The sequence below is a fragment of the Bos indicus x Bos taurus genome, chromosome 10, assembly GCF_003369695.1.
Source record: "Bos indicus x Bos taurus breed Angus x Brahman F1 hybrid chromosome 10, Bos_hybrid_MaternalHap_v2.0, whole genome shotgun sequence".
NCBI lineage: Eukaryota > Metazoa > Chordata > Mammalia > Artiodactyla > Bovidae > Bos > Bos indicus x Bos taurus.
This window is the reverse complement of record NC_040085.1, coordinates 7,078,638-7,097,308: the sequence shown is the minus strand read 5'-3', so window position 1 is coordinate 7,097,308 and position 18,671 is coordinate 7,078,638. Positions and strand designations below refer to the sequence as shown.

General features: G+C 47.4%; 2 protein-coding genes across 9 annotated transcripts in view; one reads left to right on the top strand and one right to left on the bottom strand.

Moving 5' to 3' along the window:
• SNAPC5 (small nuclear RNA activating complex polypeptide 5) overlaps window positions 1-18,671 on the top strand; it is a 28,181-nt gene that overhangs the window by 1,782 nt on the left and 7,728 nt on the right. For 5 of the 7 annotated variants that reach the window (XR_003512984.1, XR_003512983.1, XM_027553032.1 and 2 more), the window contains exon 3: window positions 424-560. Coding sequence is in view for 5 of the 7 variants with exons in the window: in XM_027553032.1 (XP_027408833.1) it covers window positions 424-543 (120 nt within the window). In the remaining 2 variants the exon portion in view is untranslated. Of the gene's footprint in view, window positions 1-423; window positions 1,600-18,671 lie in introns of those variants that run through there. The other 2 variants (XM_027553029.1, XM_027553033.1) reach the window with 2 other exon arrangements.
• The window catches only part of MAP2K1 (mitogen-activated protein kinase kinase 1), a 75,064-nt gene continuing 59,586 nt past the window's right edge, over window positions 3,194-18,671 (bottom strand). For both annotated transcript variants that reach the window (XM_027553027.1, XM_027553028.1), the window contains exons 6-11: window positions 11,198-11,322; window positions 8,185-8,386; window positions 7,121-7,185; window positions 5,313-5,374; window positions 4,868-4,913; window positions 3,194-4,228 (exon numbers count right to left, since the gene is read on the bottom strand). In XM_027553027.1, coding sequence (XP_027408828.1) covers window positions 4,115-4,228; window positions 4,868-4,913; window positions 5,313-5,374; window positions 7,121-7,185; window positions 8,185-8,386; window positions 11,198-11,322 — 614 coding nt within the window. In that variant the 3' untranslated portion in view covers window positions 3,194-4,114. The remainder of the gene's footprint in view (window positions 4,229-4,867; window positions 4,914-5,312; window positions 5,375-7,120; window positions 7,186-8,184; window positions 8,387-11,197; window positions 11,323-18,671) is intronic.

Here is an 18,671-nt window from a genome sequence, read left to right as displayed (position 1 = left end):
AGACTGTAGCTTCAACCACAAAGCCTAGAACTAGAGTTCTAGTCCTCCTTATATCCTCTGACCAAGTGCCCTCAGGAAAATCATCTTCTAGATAAACCATATTTGAACGTTCTCCCAGCTGTGTGTTACGCATTTAAAACCATTTAAAAGCAGCACATCTAAGCCAGTATATAATTCTTATGTAAGAACCATGTGTGTAAATCAGGTAATCTATCAAATCTAGGGCATTTACTGTGCTCTCATTTTGGCAGTGGAGGTTGCGGGGAGGGGGTCAGGGTAGAATTTGGAGAAATAGGAAAGTGGCCACACTTCTTAGTGATAGTATTGGGATTGAATATACAATTGAGATTTTATTATAAAACATTAAGAACTTCTTTTCAGGCTAATGTTCTTCCTACTAATCCATAATGTCCTTGACTAAAGCAGATGTTGGTGCATGTAGACAATGAAGCATCAATCAACCAAACTGCACTGGAGTTGAGCACAAGGAGCCATGTGCAAGAAGAGGAGGAGGAGGAGGAAGAGGAGGAGGAAGATTCCTGAAGGGGAGAAGAGCCCGGGTTAGTCACGCAAGTTAATTTCTAAGTCTCAGAGACTTTCTCTCTTCAAAGAATTCTCATGGGCCCTATAGCCTGCTTTAAAAGGAAGCAAGAACTTTAGGAGAATGTGTAGTTGTAAAAATAGTTCCATCAATAACTCAGGTTTCAGAGTGCTTTAACAAAAGTTGGTGACATATAGAAAAGCAGAGATGCAGTGTTTCAGCATTGAGCAGTACGGGTGGTGCTGTGTTTATAGGCTGGTCAGATTAAATAATTGTGTTCTAAACAAAAAACTTCCTCTGAAATGCTATTGAGAAGGTCTGGCATCTGCAAAAAGGGCAGAGTTTAAATACAAGCCAGCCTTGCAGCCAACAATGCCTCTATTAAGAAAACCAATTAAACACTGTTTGCATGCCACTGAACCCTTGTGAGCAGAGCGAGGCTACAGTCTGGGAGAGAGATGACAAAGAGGAGGGCAGAGGGCCTCTTGAGAGTACAGCTGCTGCCACCTCTCAGTGACGTCGTAAACTGACTGCTAACATGCCGTGGGTGGCTGCCGTCGCACCTCGGTTGAGACATCATTATGGTAAAAATGTGCTTAGAAATAAGTCACACATAAATAGCTGTCATGCAGTTTGCTGCTTTCCAGACAACAACAGACCAAAGGATCAGTTCCTCTGGGGTGAACGATACAGTAGCATGGTTTAAACCCATTTCTAGACTTAGGAATTGTGCTATTGAAGAAGGATCACGAGGCTTGGGAGATTGGATTTTGTAATACAAAACTGACAGTTAACAGAATGAGAGACACTTCATATGTTAAGCTGACACTCATTTTTGCATATTGTCCCTTTTCCAGTGAATATACAAATATGTAGTTGCTTGATTTTATAAAAGTAATTTGCCCTGCCCAGAAATAGAAAAGCCAAACAAAACACAACCTCCTCAAGCACAGCTTCTTACATAAGTGTTCCAGGAGAGAGCATGGCCTTATTTGTTAATCGATGTTTCATTAAAGTTATGTTGAGCTACTCTTACATGAAGTAGCCAGAAGCTTAAATGAGCATGTCTCTTGGAAAACACAGTGTGAATCTCATTTTGCAACAAAAAGCATCGAGGTATCCATTTTGGGGCCTAATGGAAGACACAAGCATGGGTTTTTAAGAGTTGGAAAGTTGGGTATGAATCCAGCTTGATGACCGGTGGGCTGCCTGTGTTTCACCTTTTTGGGGGTCCTCGCTCGCGTGTCTGTGAACCGAGAGCACTCACACGTGCTCTAGCAGGTTCAGGTGTCCTCCTGAGATGCTGATGAGGCATCACTTAAAATCCAACTATTGGTAATTCCCTGGCGGGCCAGTGATGCGGATTCCCGTGCTTTCACTGCTGAGACCCTGGTTCAGCCCCTGGCTGGGGAAGATTGCGAGAGCCATAGCCAAAAAATTAAAATATCCAAGTATTATATCTCTCAGTAAGGGAGTTTGAAAAAGGAGTTTGGCCTGGGGAGCTCTAAAAATATAGCATGAGCGATGTAGGCACCATCATTCTTGAGAATGAGATCATTCTTAGTGAAAATTACTAGGAAGAAATCTTCTTGACTGTCAAAGTGAAGTACCTTTGGATGTGAATACAGATTTAAAACAGCACTCAAAAGACACGGAGCCTGAAAGTGTTCACATCCAGGTTTTAGACTCCAGGTCACACCACTCCTTAGTTTACACACTTCAGTGAGACATTCTCAGAGGTGGTGACATCCTCTCTGTTAGGAAAAGACCCTGGGTGCGAGGAGGGTGTGGCTCTTAAACCTCATCTGAATGTTTGTATGTTGAAAACATGTGCGTTAGACTGTTGACTTAGAGAACAGATGTTAGCCTCTTGGGGGAAAAATGATTGGCTGAGGCAGCCTTGTAGCTGTAGTAGTGACCAGTATTTAAAATCCTGGCTGTATCTCAGGCTCTCGTAGATCTGCAATGGAACTACCTACTTAGGAGATTTCCTGTTTTTAATTTGAAAATGAAATAAGTGTTTAAACATATTTATTTATTTATTTTGGTTTTCTATCACCTGCTCTCTCAAATGAGGGAAGAGGCGCTGACTAGGCAGCCTCATATATATGACCTAAATCTCAAAAGTTACTTTTCAAAGAAAGAAAGGTGACCAGTTAGGACATGCTTTGTGGGTTTTTTGCAGTTTCACTGCCAGCCCACAGGCACGGAAGTCAGTCCAGGCACCCTTCTCCTCTGCAGGAACCTGTGTCAGGTGTACCCACTGAGCGGGGAGCCATCGCTCAGTGGAGTAAGCAGCGCGGCGCAGCCCCGGTAGAGGCCCCAGTGCCAGCTGCGCCAGTCCTGCCCCCTCTCCTGCTTTCCTCTCGGATGAAGAGATGGAAGAAATCAATGGGATCTGTTCACAGGCCCACAGGAAAGGTGGCTGGACGATAAGGGTGCTTGCTGAGAAGAACTGGACAAAGTCCAAAGATTAGAATTCCAGGAAGCCACACTGGTTCAAAGCACTGAACTTGTCCTTAGTGTGGTATTTCCACCTTGCAGCCTCCTTCCTGTCTTTGCGTTTCCCCTCTCATTAATGCCTGGCTGCTAAATCATTTGATGATTTATCCACTGCAGACACTGAAAATGCCACCACAAAAGCAGAAACTGTTTTCATCCTTTGAATTTGATAGTATATTTATTAGAGTAAGAGATTAGGCTTGTTAAACATCTGGATTAAAATGGTAAAAGGATTTTCATACAGTTGTTAGGCACTATACACACTGTTGTTTACAATAGCATCAGTACTTGGTGAAAGGTAGATCTCATTTATTTTAATGCCTTGATCCATTTGTAACATTCAGAGTAACTCCACCATTTTAGAAACACTAATCCAAACTTAAAGAGACATAGCACTAAATATCCACACGGTAGATTTAAAAATAAATACAGAAATACAACCAGAAGTCTACAAATCATCACAGTAGACAGACTGGTGAAGCCCCAGCTATCATGGCAGTGAAGGGCTCTGGCTAGATTTTGATGAAAATTTGCTGAATTCTACATCAAAAGCAAGAACATAATAAAATAACATGATACACACTTTCTGATGCTCATTTTTATAGCAGCAAAGCATGCTTCACATGCACTGCCTGTGAAGGATCTTACAAGGCTCCTTCCTACTCAGTTAGAAGGTATGCCTGGCAAGAATGAAGTACCACCAAGTGTCAAAGAATCCCGAAAATAGAGGCGACCAGCCAGTTCATGGTGTGGGAAAGCAGTGCAGTTTTCAGTAAGAATGACTACCCACAGTCACCAGAGTTTCACTGTAATTCTACATTGCACATGTCTTCATCATCAATATACACAAAAATAGCCCCAAGCACAAAGCCAATCCACTTAGGGGAATAACAATAGTAATAAGAGTAAAGATGATAATATTGAAAATGACACAAATAGAATTTTGGCACATGCTGTGTTCTTCATCCTTTGTCATAGGTGAAATGCACGTCTGAACAGAGACAGGCATGGGAAGGCTGCCCGGAAGCAACAGTGCATGCCCCTGGGCAGGGACTGCTGCTTCCCAACCACTTAGACGCCAGCCGCATGGGTGGGTGTGCTGGGCTGGTTAAGGCCGATGGTGGAGCAGAGCCAACCTGCAAAATCCACTTCCTCAGCATCAGATCTCTTGATAAAAGCATGAACCTGTGTGTGAGGAAATGGACAGAAAGTGTGCTTAAAAGCCAAGAAAGAAAATTTAAGAGTCCTGGGTCTGGAGGCTGTGCTGCTTTTGGAAGGAGCTCCAGGAGCCTACCCTAGTCCAACTGCCTGCCTAGAGCTCCGGCTCTGCTGGTCTTACCCCTTCCCTGAGCCTGCTCTCCGTGAAATGGAGACAGCAGCTCTGCCTTGCAGCTGTTGAAGGACCAAGAGAATTGATGGACTAGAAAGCGCATGTTACAGTGACCAGGTCTACACAGCACGTGAGTGCCGACACTTAGAGGATTCCCACTCCTCTGCTACCACACAGGAGACAGTTACTTGGTGAGGGTGCTGAATACAAAATAAGCCAGTCAGTACTGCAGAAAGGCCCTGTCCCCCTGTGGGGCGAGCTGGCCCTTTCTTTCCCTGGATCCCCTCTGGCTGCAGGGTTATCCCTGCTTTTCCATTAAACTGATGGGAAGACCGAGGAGATGTGTCTGGGGTCCTGCAGGCCCCAGATCAGCTGGGCCACAGCAGTCAAGGCAGAGTAGGGTGTGGGCTCAGCAAACACTGGACGGGTGACCGACAGGACAGCAAATGAAACGCAGCAAACGACAGTGTAAGGACTTGAAATAAACCACTTACCATGAGTTGCTTCAAATCTGCTCTCTCTGCGGGGTTTTTTATTAAGCTTAAAGGAAGAAAGACAGTGTGAGCTGTTGCTGCTGCTGGTTCTAACTCAGATTACTTAATGTGTGCATGCCTGTCCTCCCCACACCCACGGGCTCTAAGGAAGAGTGCCTAAGCCTTACCCACCTTCCTGTTCTTAGCAGAGTGTCATGCCCACAGTAGGTTAATAAACACTTGCTGAATTAAATTAAGGCCAAAAGGCAATAGGGCAGTCCCTTTACAGCAGGTGTTGAGCGCAGCAGCTGTTCTGCCCCCTGCTACAGTCAGACATGTCACCCGAGTCCTAGTGCTCTGGAAGAAGGGCAGCAGCTAAAGGGTGAAAGGCAAAGCTGTGCTCCCCAAGAGGGATGGGGAGCCTGACAAAACCAGAGTACTTTCAGAGAACGAGGAGGTGACTTACCATTTATTCACAAAATCTTGAAATTCCAGACTGAATACTCCACTGGGCAGTTTTGGAGGAGGCTGCAAGTACACGCAAAGACCTAAGAAGTGTCCTGCTCTACCCACCTCTCCCTCCTCCACTCCCACCTCTGGGCAGTGCCGCCCTTACCCAGTCCAGGAAAGGCAGAGCTGAGAGGCGTGGCTACTGCTTACCCTGTTGGAGCGGTCAGTCTCAAACCAGGCAGAACTGGGGCCAGGTCAGTGTTCTGACTACTCACCAGTCTAAACCTGACTAAAAGTGAGTGGCTGAATAAATCATTTCCTCTCTGAGCCTCAGCTGACCCTTTTTAGCTCTGAGGCTCCACCACCGTACATCTGGGAGTATGGCAGGGAAACAGCCAGTAACTACTAGGAGCAGCAGCGAGGAGGATGTGCAAACCACCAGCACAGCCCAGCCTGACAGCACCTGTGGGTATCACAGAAGGCTGACCATGAAATGTTTACCCCTTCTGAGCGCTGAAGGAGTGCAGAAAGGTTAGTAAAATATTAACTGGCAGAGAGCTGGGTCTGGAAGAATGCTGGGTCCCAGCAGGAAAGGATGACTTTCCTGATATAAATACAACACAGTCTACCTTCCTTGCATCCTTATGTAGCTTAGATCAGACCCTCCCCTTCCCTTCTCTGTCCCACAGTGCTTAGCACAAAGCTAAGTGAAGAGCTGAAATGAGCCCAGTAGCCTGTGGACCAGTGGCAGTGATTTTTCTAAACTGCTGTGAGCCAGGATTTTCCCTGTTGAATTTGTAATGACCAAGGGGACCTTTTGACCCTTTGGGGGTCTAGTTTTAGAGAGAAATGAGAAAGCATGAAAAGTTATTCCACTAGTCTTGAAGAGAATGGGGCAATGCCCACTACCACGCTCCTCAGCGGAGTGGGGGCCTCCAGCTGCCTCCCAAACAGGCCAGAGCTCGTCCCTTCTCTTCCTCTACCCGTGCTGTTCCTGATGCCAGCATGCATCAGGTGCCTTACCATCTGAAATTCTGTCCTACCCTCCAGCTCCTCCAGCCCTGCCCCACCCTCTGAGCAACCACGGTGCTAGTCCAGAGCTTCTAATTCCCCCAGGCCCATACTGATGAATACTTGTCAGTCTTGTCCTTCCTCAGTCCCTTTTACATTTAAATATACTGGCATATATACTTCACAGATAATATATCTTCTTTGTATTAAAGTTAGCTAGCAGTAATGTAATGACCTGTAATTCCATCACTGTGAGATAACCAGTCATATTACTTTCCAGACTTTATGTACACATGATATGCATATTTTAAAAAGAATCAGTCATAGTATACATACTCTTTTACAACCAACTTTTCCCATACAATTTATAGTGAATATTTTCCATATCTTTCTACACTGTCACCCGTTATGCTCATTGCTTTATATAGAGACAATGCATGTGTTTGCCTTGCTTCCCCTACCCAACCTAACAGTCTTTAAGACCTGAGACTTGTTTTTCCATCTCTGCCTGGATCCCGACCTCATTCCTACCACCACCCCAAAGTGCTTATTAGCACATAGTAAGTGCACAAGAAATGCTTGGTGGAAAAAAAGAAATGCCTGGTCAATGAAGGATGAGAAAGCATTCAATGGGCAGGTGGAGGCTCCTGAATCAGAGAGGATGAGGGACTCTGAGCTATGTGAAGATGCTCCTGGGGAAGGGACAGCCCATGCTGTGGGAACAATTCAGAGGTTTCCCAGACAGGTCAATTGTGAGTTTTTTCCTTAAAAGCAAATAAATTCCAAGGTCACAGAAGCCATGCAGTACCTTACCTCATTGACTATGTAATCCAACAACTCAAAAATTGCCATTGGAGGTCGGCTGTCCATTCCATAAGCTGCAAATTTTATGAAAAGAAAAAAGAAAACACTTCTCAGAAACACGTTAACTGCCAGTTTGAGGCTAGGGTTAGGCATGGACCTTAGGGACTAGAACAAAGTCGTGGAAGATAGAGACAGAAGAGCCACAGATAAAGCCTGAACACAGAGGGGGCCAAAGCCACAGCTGGCCAGGGTCTGAGGCTGGGTTCTGCCACACCCAAGACTTGTGACCAGCCCCTCTGGCGACCCACCACCAGCTACCCTTGCCCGCTTACACGCCCTCGTGTGGGCCTCAGACACCAATGTCCTGGCAGGGACAATGTCAGAAGGTAACGGCAGGGCCAGGATCTTCCAAGTACTGGGTGTACTTTACAGTCAGAGAGGCGGGCAGTGCTACACAGAGCTTACCTCCTCAGAGTCAGACTTGGCCACTTACAAGTGTATGGCAAGTCAAGCACCCTGTGCCTCAATTTCCTCATAGCTAAAATGGAAATTATAGTAGTGCTCACACATAACTGCTATCAGACGATGCTAGGCAAATCTATGGAGACAGAATAGACTGGTGATGACTAGGGTGTCAGGTAGGGGAGCTGTGACTGACTGCTAATGGAAATGGCTTCTTGTGGAGGTGATGGAAATGTTCTTGAATTACAAAGTGGTGATGACTGCATGATACGGAGAAGTATACTAAAAACCACTGAACTGTACACTTTAAAATGTGCATTTATGTTATGTGAATTTTACCTCAATTAAAAAATCTACCTAAAAAAAGTTATGATTTTTTAAATTAGATAATACATATAAAATACTATGCACAGTGCCAGGAACACAGTGGGCACTTAACAAATGGTAGGAAGGAAGACGTTGGTAATGATGATAATCTCCTACACTGGAACCCCATGCTCTGCTTCCGCCTTGCCCCAGCCTGGCAGCCAGAGACAGGAATCAGCCTTCCAGAAACCCCTGATGGAAAGGACCACCCACAGTCCAAGCTGGGGCCACACTGGGCCACTCACAGCTGAGGGGCCTCCCGGGGGTCCTTGGCCTGGGCGGGGTCTCAGCCGCATCTCCCTCCACCTGGCACCCAAACATCAGCTCCAGCTCCTTGGCATCTGGAGGAGGGATGGGATACCTCCCGACAGCCATCTCAACCAGAGAGAGCCCCATGCTCCAGATGTCCGACTGCACGGAGTAATGGGTCCCCTGGAGTCGCTCTGGCTGCAGGAGAGACAGACACAGTTATCACCTGTGAGCTAGCCCGGCCCATGCAGAGAGGGATGGGTGAGTCCTCATGAATGCCTGGGACTTCCTGCCCCGCTGAGGCCTGTCTGCAGTGCAGGAGTGCTGGGCTCCCCTGCCTGGTCCCAGCCCTGGCTCTACTGATGCATTTTATCTCCTGCCCCTTAGCAGAGCTCACATCCTGTTTCAGGACCTCCACTAACCTCTTTAATTTGGCTTCCCTTCTACCCCCAAATAATCTGTTTACCAAATCCTAGCTGGCCTTCGTGGCTCTGACCCCTAACTGATGTCTTCCCCCAACCTACCCTGAACTAACAGCATCCAATCCAGCTGGACCCTGGCTGAGCCTCAGCTGTGGTTCCAGCTCTGCCCATCCTGGTCTTGCATGTGCAGGACAGCCTATCCAAAGCACAGCATGAGAGACTCATCTTGAGTCCTGAATCCAAAATATGAAGTTTCTGGAACATGGGTCACAAATGAGGTATCAGTGGGTAGAAAGAACACCAGCCTTGCAAGTAAGAAGAGCTGAATTCTAAGACCAGCTCTGCCACTAACTCACTGTTCTGGACAACATGGAAAACTAGAAAAGGCAAAGGATCTGGGGTCAGGAGATCTGGGTTCAAGTCCCAAGCTGGGACTTAAAAGCTAGGTGATCCTGAGCCTCAGTTTCCTCAGCTTTAAAATGGGGCTAATGATAGTAACAACAAAACAAAATACCTACTCTGCTACCTAGGGCACTGAGAAGGTCAAACCAAATGAAAATGTATGTTAGATGTTGCAAAATGTTATGCAAATATGAGTTGTTATTGGTGGAAATAGTGGGAGAGAAGTACATAGTGCTTATTTTTATTGAGCATTAATTGAAATAAAACACGTATTTTAAGAACCCTATCAAAAAATCTTTATTCTGACCATCATACACTTATGTGGTTAGTCGCTCAGTCATGTCCGACTCCTGGCTCCTCTGTCCATGGGGATTCTCCAGGCAAGAATACTGGAGTGGGTTGCCATGCCCTCCTCCAGGGGATCTTCCTAACCCAGGGATCGAACCCAGGTCTCCCACATTGCAGGTGGATTCTTTACCATCTGAGCCACCAGGGAAGCCCTCATACACTCATACAGGCATCAAAATCATTTCTCCCATAGAGTTTTTCACCAACTCCAACACTGAACTATTTTGGAACTGACTACATAACCACAAAACCCAAACCACTAAACCCAGGATCAGTATAAGTTCCAGGGCCTATTAACTGATTTTAAACCCAAAGAGTTAGCAGTTGAGTAGCCCAGGGTGCTAGCTGCTCAGTTTTTAGACATTCAGGAAAGAAGCTGAAGGGCCCATGGGTTTCATGTCTTTCAGCCACTGGAATGGGGGGATGCAGGTGTGGGTCAGCGCCCGGTGAGTCATGTTGCCACTGGCTGGCATCACTTGTAGGCAGGGGACAGGCAAGCAGGAAGAGGACGGGAGCAGGACCTGCCACACGGGGGCCAGGAGCAGCTGCCAAACTTTACTGAAGAGCAAGTGAGGGCCTGCGGTGCAAGGTGGACTCACTGGCCAGGAGCCTGGCTTTCAACCCTGGCTCTGCAACAGGAAGTGCATGGGTCACCGCACCTCCCTGAGTCTACATTTCCTCATCTCTAAAATGGGACAACCATACGGTTCAAACGGGATCGTCACTGCAGGATGTGAAAGTGCTCGAAAGACTGCACACAAAACACAATATGCTAAGACGCCCTGAGCCCCTGTGCCAACCCCTCCTTTCACTTCCGAGGACCCCCCACTCACTCCAAGTAAGGCTCCTCTACTCGGCCCCAGTCGGCCCTCACCCAAAGCCACGTTTCCCCTTTCTGAATCGTTCTGAGGAGCGTTAGCCATGTTCCCGCCCATTCGTCGACCACACATTCACCCACTTGGTGACGCATTCCCTGAGCACCGACCACGGCCCAGGCCCCAAACTGGACCCTCAGGACAACGGAGCCACCCGCAGGCTTATCCCTGCCCCTCAGGGAGCTGGCTGGGTTGGGGAAGCAAGGGAACAGAGCCATGCTGCTGAGGGCGCGGGTGGGGGTGGGTGGGGGAGCCAGAGCAGCTGGAAACAGGAGGGGGGACTCAGGGACCTCAGGCTGTCGGCTGAACCAGATGCCAGGGGACCAGGAAGTTGTGCTGTGGTGGGAGAGGGGCAGATAACTGGGAGACAGGCAGCAAGGCGGGAGAGAAGAGACTGCACAGGGAAAGACAACTCTGAAGAGACTCACAGGACAGGAGTCGGGGTCAGTAGGTGCTGAAAGGACGGGGAGATTGGGCAGAGAGGCTGAAAGCTGATGCTCAGATTTCTACCCCGGGAGACTAAGGAAACAGTGATGCTGTTTACTGCTAATGGAAAAGGCAGGGCAACCTGGGGTGGGGGCATTTCTGGGCATGCCATTCTGAGGGTCTAAAGACAGCAGGCAGAGGTCCTGAGGGTGGCTGGAGCTCCATGTCTACAGAATGAAAGCCAAGCTCTGGAAACATCCAAGCACTGGTTTGAGCTGAAGCTGTGATCCACTGTCTCTTCCAGTGAGTCAAGGTCCCAGTGCCCCAACTATGCTCCAAGGCTTGTGAAAGGCCGAGCCCATCTCCCCTGAGACTGTGATCTCCTCAGGGAGGGACCACAAGGCTCATCCCTCATTTCTTTCCCCGCCATCCCCATCACCCAAGCACAAGGGTCTGGCTCCACATGGGAAGACACCCACTTGGCTCCTATTCCTGATGAGACAAGAACCTCGAGAAATGGAACGAGGTGCTCATACCGACATGTAGGACCTGGTGCCCACGAAGGAGTTGGCCATGGAGTCGATGAGCTGCCCGCTGACCCCAAAGTCACAGAGCTTGATCTCTCCACGGCTGTTCACTAGGATGTTGGACGGCTTGACATCTGTAGGGGAAAGAAAACAGAGAAGTAGAGAACTGACACAGGTAGACTGGGAAGCGCTGCCCAGACAGACTAGCCCTGACCACGAATGCCCTCATCACAGAGCCAGTCCTTGGCTTATGGACACGGGACACCATGGCCCCTATTCCCCCTGGTTCAGAACTGTCAGCAGAGGAGTGACAAGCTGCTACAGAAGCAAGACAGAAAGCCAATGTTTTCCACTCAGAATCCAGTCTTGGCCAGATGACCCACAGGAAGGAGTCAGTTACCATGAGTAATCAAGACTGAAAGGTCTGTTGCTTCAGCCACCTCTGCTGGCAAGACACAACGCCTATCACCGGATCACAAGGGAGGAAGGAGTAGTAAGACCTGTATGCTTGCTGAGGCTACAGAAAAAAGACTAAAGGAGGGTGGGATGGAGGCAGTACTCCTATTCTTGACCCAACAAGCACAGAAGATGGGGGTTTTAAAAATGTGTGTGCCAGGGGATGGGAGCCAACCTTCAATTCTCTTTCACTGAAGTCACTTCTCTAAGAGCCTGCACAGTTGCGTCTACCTGTTGGTTAAGTAGAGTCTCTCGTTGTCGGGGTCAGAGAACTAGGGAGGCCTGAAAGCTGCTCTTCGGGGTCAGGACAGCGTCCCCAGCACGGGCCCCATTCCCTTCGCTGCACTCGAGCCAGCCCCACGGCCACCCTGGCACCCACCACCAGTATTAGTCCGCTGGCCCTTCCCTTTGCCAAGAAGTAAATTTCTCAACATCTTCCTTTTACCATCTCCTCTGATTCAAACAACTGTCCCATGAAGCAGTCAGAGCAGAGGCTGGGACTTGGTAAAGGGGCCCCAGGCACCAGGTTTGTGGACAGACATTGGCAATCAAGGAGACCTACTCGAGAGTAGGCCAAACCCCAGAGCAAAATCATAAACCCTGATAGGGAATCTTTGACAGGCGTATACAAACACAGGACATCTGGAGAACCAGAGGGAAAAGTGAAACCCTCGTAATCCCAACCTACCAAAGCTACTATTAAGATTTTATTACGTTCTCCTTCAATACTCAAAAGAATGCATTTATTTATTCTTACACAGATTCTAACAGATCCATTTAAGTATCTTTCCAAGGGTAAACAAGCAAACAAAAAAATCCCTCTCTCATACCCCAGGAAGTCCTTCACCTGCCCACCTCCACCTAGCCCCTCATCATCCCCAGCCATGCCAGCTCCAGCCTCTCTCTGCCCACCACCGGCTTCACCAGGGCAGGGACGCTGGCAGTTTGCCTCACCCCTTTAACTGCAGATGCAGGACAATACAGGAAGCACTCCTTGATGCCTGTGACTGAATGGGGCTAAACTCCTGGGGACACACACACCTCACACCATGGGTATTGTCTAAGACCCAACCATCCACGTGTCACAGGACACAGCAGCACAGAATTCGAGATCTTTCCAAACCTACTGGCACACCCCCATATCTCCCATATAGACACAAGTGTCAGAAGTAGCCTGAGAAGGCATCTGGTTCCTCCCCTTCATGGTGGAGACGAAAAGCCTAAGGCCCAAAGGGGTCCAGGGACTTGACTGAGGTCACACAGCAAAAACTGGATAAAGTGGGAACCAGAATTCAGACCTTGTGATGCCTGGACCTGTCTTCTCCCCACTCACCCTGTTGCCACATCACTCATACCCTGAGTGACTGACCACAAAGCCCGGAGCGCCCTCACCTTCCAATGTTCCCATGGCCCGTTCAGAAATGACCTATTAGGTCTTCTTATAAAAGCACAAGAGCAGCAGTAGCTACAGAGACAGGAGACCTGTATCCGAGTCCTGGCCCTGCCACACGTTCCACATGCAGCCTTGACGAGCCCTTGGCTTCTGTAGTCTGTGGCCTGCGGATCGGTAAAATGGTGGTAACCATCACAGCTCTCGTAGTCTCACCAGATGGAGACCAGAACCCATTGGATGAACTGTGGGCATTTACAGAGCACACACGTGACAGGATCACAAAGAAGGATTCTTTCACGGTTGCACCCCACGACCGGCAGTTCACGGCTCCAAACACCCGCTCCCTCACTTGCCCCTGCTGCTCAGACACCACTCCCCAGGCCACAGCTGCTGCTCAGGAGAGGCTGCACTGCCTCTGTGGCTGATTTCTGTTCACATGGCAAGCCAGCCTCCTTTTTTGCAAACTTATATAATGCCACTTTCCTCCCTCTCTGGCTGTCAGCTCCTGCTTCCCCCACTCGCCCCAGGGAACACTGCCTGGGAGACTGAGACACCCATGCAGATGGAGGGGGGACGGTGTTTCCCTGCTTGGACCACATTCATCCTGGAAGCCAAATGCACACACAGGGCCCCTCAAGGTGACCCTGAAGGCCTGACAAGAAGCTGTTTGGAGACATCCTAACTTCTTCCACTCCAGCACATGTGGCTGGAGCACATGGTCCTCCCTGGCACCCCAGCGAAGTCAGGCTCTTTTCTGGGGACAGAAAAGAGGTCAGATAAGGCCTGAGAGGCTGTTTCCTCCCACTAGCAGCCTCCTGGATTTGCTTCCCACAGTCCCCGCCCCTCCTTCCTCTGCTCCTGTCCCCAGCAGCTTCCTCTTCCAGCCGGTCTTACACAGTACCTACTGGCGCGCCTCCAGTGAGACTGCCCCTGCACAAAGCCTGCAGCGGCTCCCATCTGCCTCCCAGCACAGGCCAGGCCCCTCGGCCTGCACTTCCAAGTCCTGCTCACTTCTCCACCTTCTTGCCGCAGCACATCTCCATGTCCGGCTCGCCTGCCTAACTGATCCCTGTACCTAAAACATCCTCCTTTCCCACCTGCCCTCTCACTTCTTCCTCTGGTAGAAGCCTGGTTCTTCTGAGGGCCTTTCCCAGCGTGGAATACTGCCCTGCTCTGGAGCCCGGGGAGGTTTTAGTCAGGCTTCTTCCCTCATCTTCCCTTGCAGCCGCCTCAAACACTGTTCATGTTACAGGCCCAGGTGGTCCCTCTCTACTTCCCGAGGCCTCTCCAGGCCTTGGGTTCTCTTTCCAACCCTCCAATATCAGGAGAGTGAAGCTGGAAGGAGCCCCAGAAGATGATGGGCCATGCTGCATTTCACAGGACGTATCCACTAGCCTTTAAGCTCCCAAGCTGACAAGCTTCCCTAGGAAACCTATAAGATGCTAAGGTCTGAAACCCAGATCCTGCCCAGCCTCTGCAACAATGAAAAAGGATAAACCCCTCTTCTTCATAAACGAATAAGGTGTTATGAAAAAACTAAGTGGAAGAAAGAATTTTCTTTTCTGATATTTTCTGCACCAGAAATAACCACTGTTCAAAGCTTGATTTCCCCCCCATAAGCACATGACTTCAACTTGACTTCTGAGCATTTTCTACCCCTCTGTGGATTAAAGAATTCACTTGTTTATTCTTTATAAACACTAATAAAGTGCCTGCACTGAGCTGTGATTAGAAAGGACCAGTCCCTGTTCAGGCTGCCACCACCACAGGAGACGGAACTCAAGAAATAAGAACCAGCCAACATAGGAAGACATCATAACAGCTCTGGTTCACTGAACACCTACTATGCCAGGCCTTTTAAATACACTGTCATCTTTAACCCTCACAACCGTGCTGTGAAGTAAGCATTATTAACCCCTGTGCACACTGCAGCCATGAAATTAAAAGACGCTTACTCCTTGGAAGAAAGTTATGACCAACCTAGACAGCATACTGAAAAGCAGAGACATTACTTTGCCAACAAAGGTCTGTGTAGTCAAGGCTATGGTTTTTCCAGTGGTCATGTATGGATGTGAAAGTTGGACTATAAAGAAAGCTGAGCGCCGAAGAATTGATGCTTTTGAACTGTAGTGTTGGAGAAGACTCTTAAGAGTCCCTTGGACTGCAAGGAGACCCAACCAGTCCATCCTAAAGGAGATCAGTCCTGGGTATTCATTGGAAGGATTGATGTTGAAGCTGAAACTCCAATACTTTGGCCACCTGATGTGAAGAGCTGACTCATTTGAAAAGACCCTGATGCTGGGAAAGATAGAGGGCAGGAGAAGGGGACGACAGAGGATGAGATGGTTGGATGGCATCACTGACTCAATGGACATGGGTTTGGGTGAATTCCCGGAGATGGTGATGGATAGGGAGGCATGGTGTGCTGCAATTTATGGGGTCACAAAGATTCAGACACAACTGAGCAACTGAACTGAACAGAAAAGAAACACCGAGGCCCAGAGTCCAAGAGTTTACCTGTCAAGGGGGTAACCAATAAAACAAGCTTTATCTGGGAACAGGAGCTGACTTGGGGTAGGTTGAAATCCTTAAAGTTTGATTGTGAGAAATTATAATTCTGTGCTCTGGATTAGTGAGCAAGCACTTCCTTCTCAGCTTCAGCTCATTACCCTCCTGGGCAAGTTTAACTGCAGGAGACGTGCTGACAGTGGGAACTAGAGCCTCCTGATTAACAAGTGAGTTCACACAATAAGCCATTGGAGCACGTGTGCCAGGTCCTAACCAGCAGCTATTTTTATCTCTCTGCTTTCAAGAGTTTTGCAACCAAGTCCAGCAACTGCATTTTAATTTTTACTTCCCTCCCATGATTTATTAGTTCTGAATTGCTTTCATTCTTTACCTTTGTGTGCCCCTCTCTGCAAATGCAGTGCTCATCCCTGACCCAAAAGGCACGCAAATGCTGACAATTAACACAAGATGATGTCGCATTAAGCCATGATTTGGTTTTCATCAGCACACGCCATTCCAAGAAATGGTCAGAATCTGAAATCAGATAGTAATAATAGCCTCAACAGAAGGTAAACGGGTTAAACCAGAGAGAGAGGGAGAGAAGGGAGAGAGAGAGAGAAAGAAAAAGGGGGAAAGGGAGTAGTCAAGGCATGAGTTTATGGATCCTGGACTCCCTGATCCCTCATTCCAAATAACCCCATAATAACATATGGCAGAGCAGCCCCATATTATAGATATGAAAATTAAGGTTCAAGTAGAAGCCACTTGCTAAAGACCACAGAGTAACCTTCCCATTAAAAGAACCTGCTTTAGGTAGGGACTTCACTGGCAGTCTAGTGGTTAAGACTCCATCATGCTTCCAATGCAGGGGGCACAGGTTTGACCCCTGGTTGGGAAATTAAGATCCCACATGCTTCATGGCATGGCCAAAAAAATATACTGCCTTAGAGCAGTATAGTTTGCCTTCCAGATTAAGTGACCTCCGAAGACAAGCAGATATGCAATCTATCACAAAGCCAATCAACCACCACCGGTGGACAGGAAAATAATGCTGGCTACTTGGACATTATCATCTGTACTTCAAGAAAGAGGAATCAGCAAAAAACCTGGTTTGACCTGCTGAAAGTTAATTTTGCTCAGCAGGAGGAAAGAGGGGAAAAAAAGATGCCAAAAGGAAGGGCAGAGTTAGACTGGAAATCTGTTCAGTTTTAAATGGGAAGTGGGAGAGAATTTCTAATAATATCACCATAGTTATGGGGACCCAAGCTGCACCCAAGTAACGCATTACCCTTGATGCCTGGGTCACAGTCAGCATGATTCACTAGTAAAGTCCAGGTCACTCATCAGCCATTCCTAGCTTAGCCTGAGACAGGCCCTGAAGGAAAACACCGAGGACAGTCTGTTTGCCAGGTGAGGACAAACCTAAGCTAAACGGAGCTGGCATTCCGTGTGTTGTCTCCTGAGAAGAGAAGGACCCACCCCAACACATACACTAACTTTGGGAAAAGTGTGCCTCCCTGACTCCAGCCAGCTGCTTCGGATGGAGACTGACCATCAGACCTCTGTCCCCACGCCACAAGGCAGGCCCCTGATGCAGGCTGGGCCACCAACCTCCTTGTGACCCGGCAGGTTCTGGGTACAAGACCAGTATTAGTTCAATTAGAGCGTTCTTCGGGATTTTCTGTCAGAGGCTGGGAAAAGCTCTTGCCTCCCTGATAATGATACTAAAGCCAGAGGCAATGGTTCCCATGTGGTAGATACAGCTGGCCTGAGAGAAAATAGCCAACTTGGGAAGAGAAACAAATGAGCGAGAATTAACAGGTTCCAGGACACCACCCCACCCCACCCCCAACCCCCACCTCCATGGATACCAAAATCTGCAGATGCTCAAGACCCTTATATAAAATGATGGAGTATTTGCACATTTGCACCTACACACATCCTCTTGTATACTTTAAATCACTTCTAGATTATAGGGATTGCATTGAATCTATAAATTGCTTTGGGTAGTATACTCATTTTCACTATATTGATTCTTCCAATCCATGAACATGGTATATTTCTCCATCTATTAGTGTCCTCTTTGATTTCTTTCACCAGTGTTTTATAGTTTTCCATATATAGGTCTTTAGTTTCTTTAGGTAGATATATTCCTAAGTATTTTATTCTTTCCGTTGCAATGGTGAATGGAATTGTTTCCTTAATTTCTCTTTCTGTTTTCTCATTATTAGTGTATAGGAATGCAAGGGATTTCTGTGTGTTGATTTTATATCCTGCAACTTTGCTATAGTCATTGATTAGTTCTAGTAATTTTCTGGTGGAGTCTTTAGGGTTTTCTATGTAGAGGATCATGTCATCTGCAAATAGTGAGAGTTTTACTTCTTCTTTTCCAATTTGGATTCCTTTTATTTCTTTTTCTGCTCTGATTGCTGTGGCCAAAACTTCCAAAACTATGTTGAATAGTAATGGTGAAAGTGGGTACCCTTGTCTTGTTCCTGACTTTAGAGGAAATGCTTTCAATTTTTCACCATTGAGGATAATGTTTGCTGTGGGTTTGTCATATATAGCTTTTATTATGTTGAGGTATGTTCCTTCTATTCCCGCTTTCTGGAGAGTTTTTATCATAAATGGGTGTTGAATTTTGTCAAAGGCTTTCTCTGCATCTATTGAGATAATCATATGGTTTTTATTTTTCAATTTGTTAATGTGGTGTATTACATTGATTGATTTGCGGATCACTTCTAGATTATAATACTTAATACAATGTAAACAGTTACAAACACAATGAAAATGCAATGTAAATCAAATTTTGCTTTGGGGAACTTTTTCCCAAATATTTTCCATCTGTAGGTTGGCTGAATCCAAGGTATACGCAGGTATAGAGAACCGACTGCACATCTTAACTGAAGTATAACAGCTAATGGCATTTGAGTCCCTGGACACAATCTTCCCTAAGGCCAGGCTACATTCTTACTCTTCCTGGGGTTTGGTTGGCTAAGCCAAACAAACAAACAACCTCTTTTACTGCTTGAGCTAATCTGTGTTCATTAACAACCAAAAATCGTAACATCCACTGACTCTTACTATCAACTGGCGTCAAAAATTACCATAAGTAGGCATGTACTG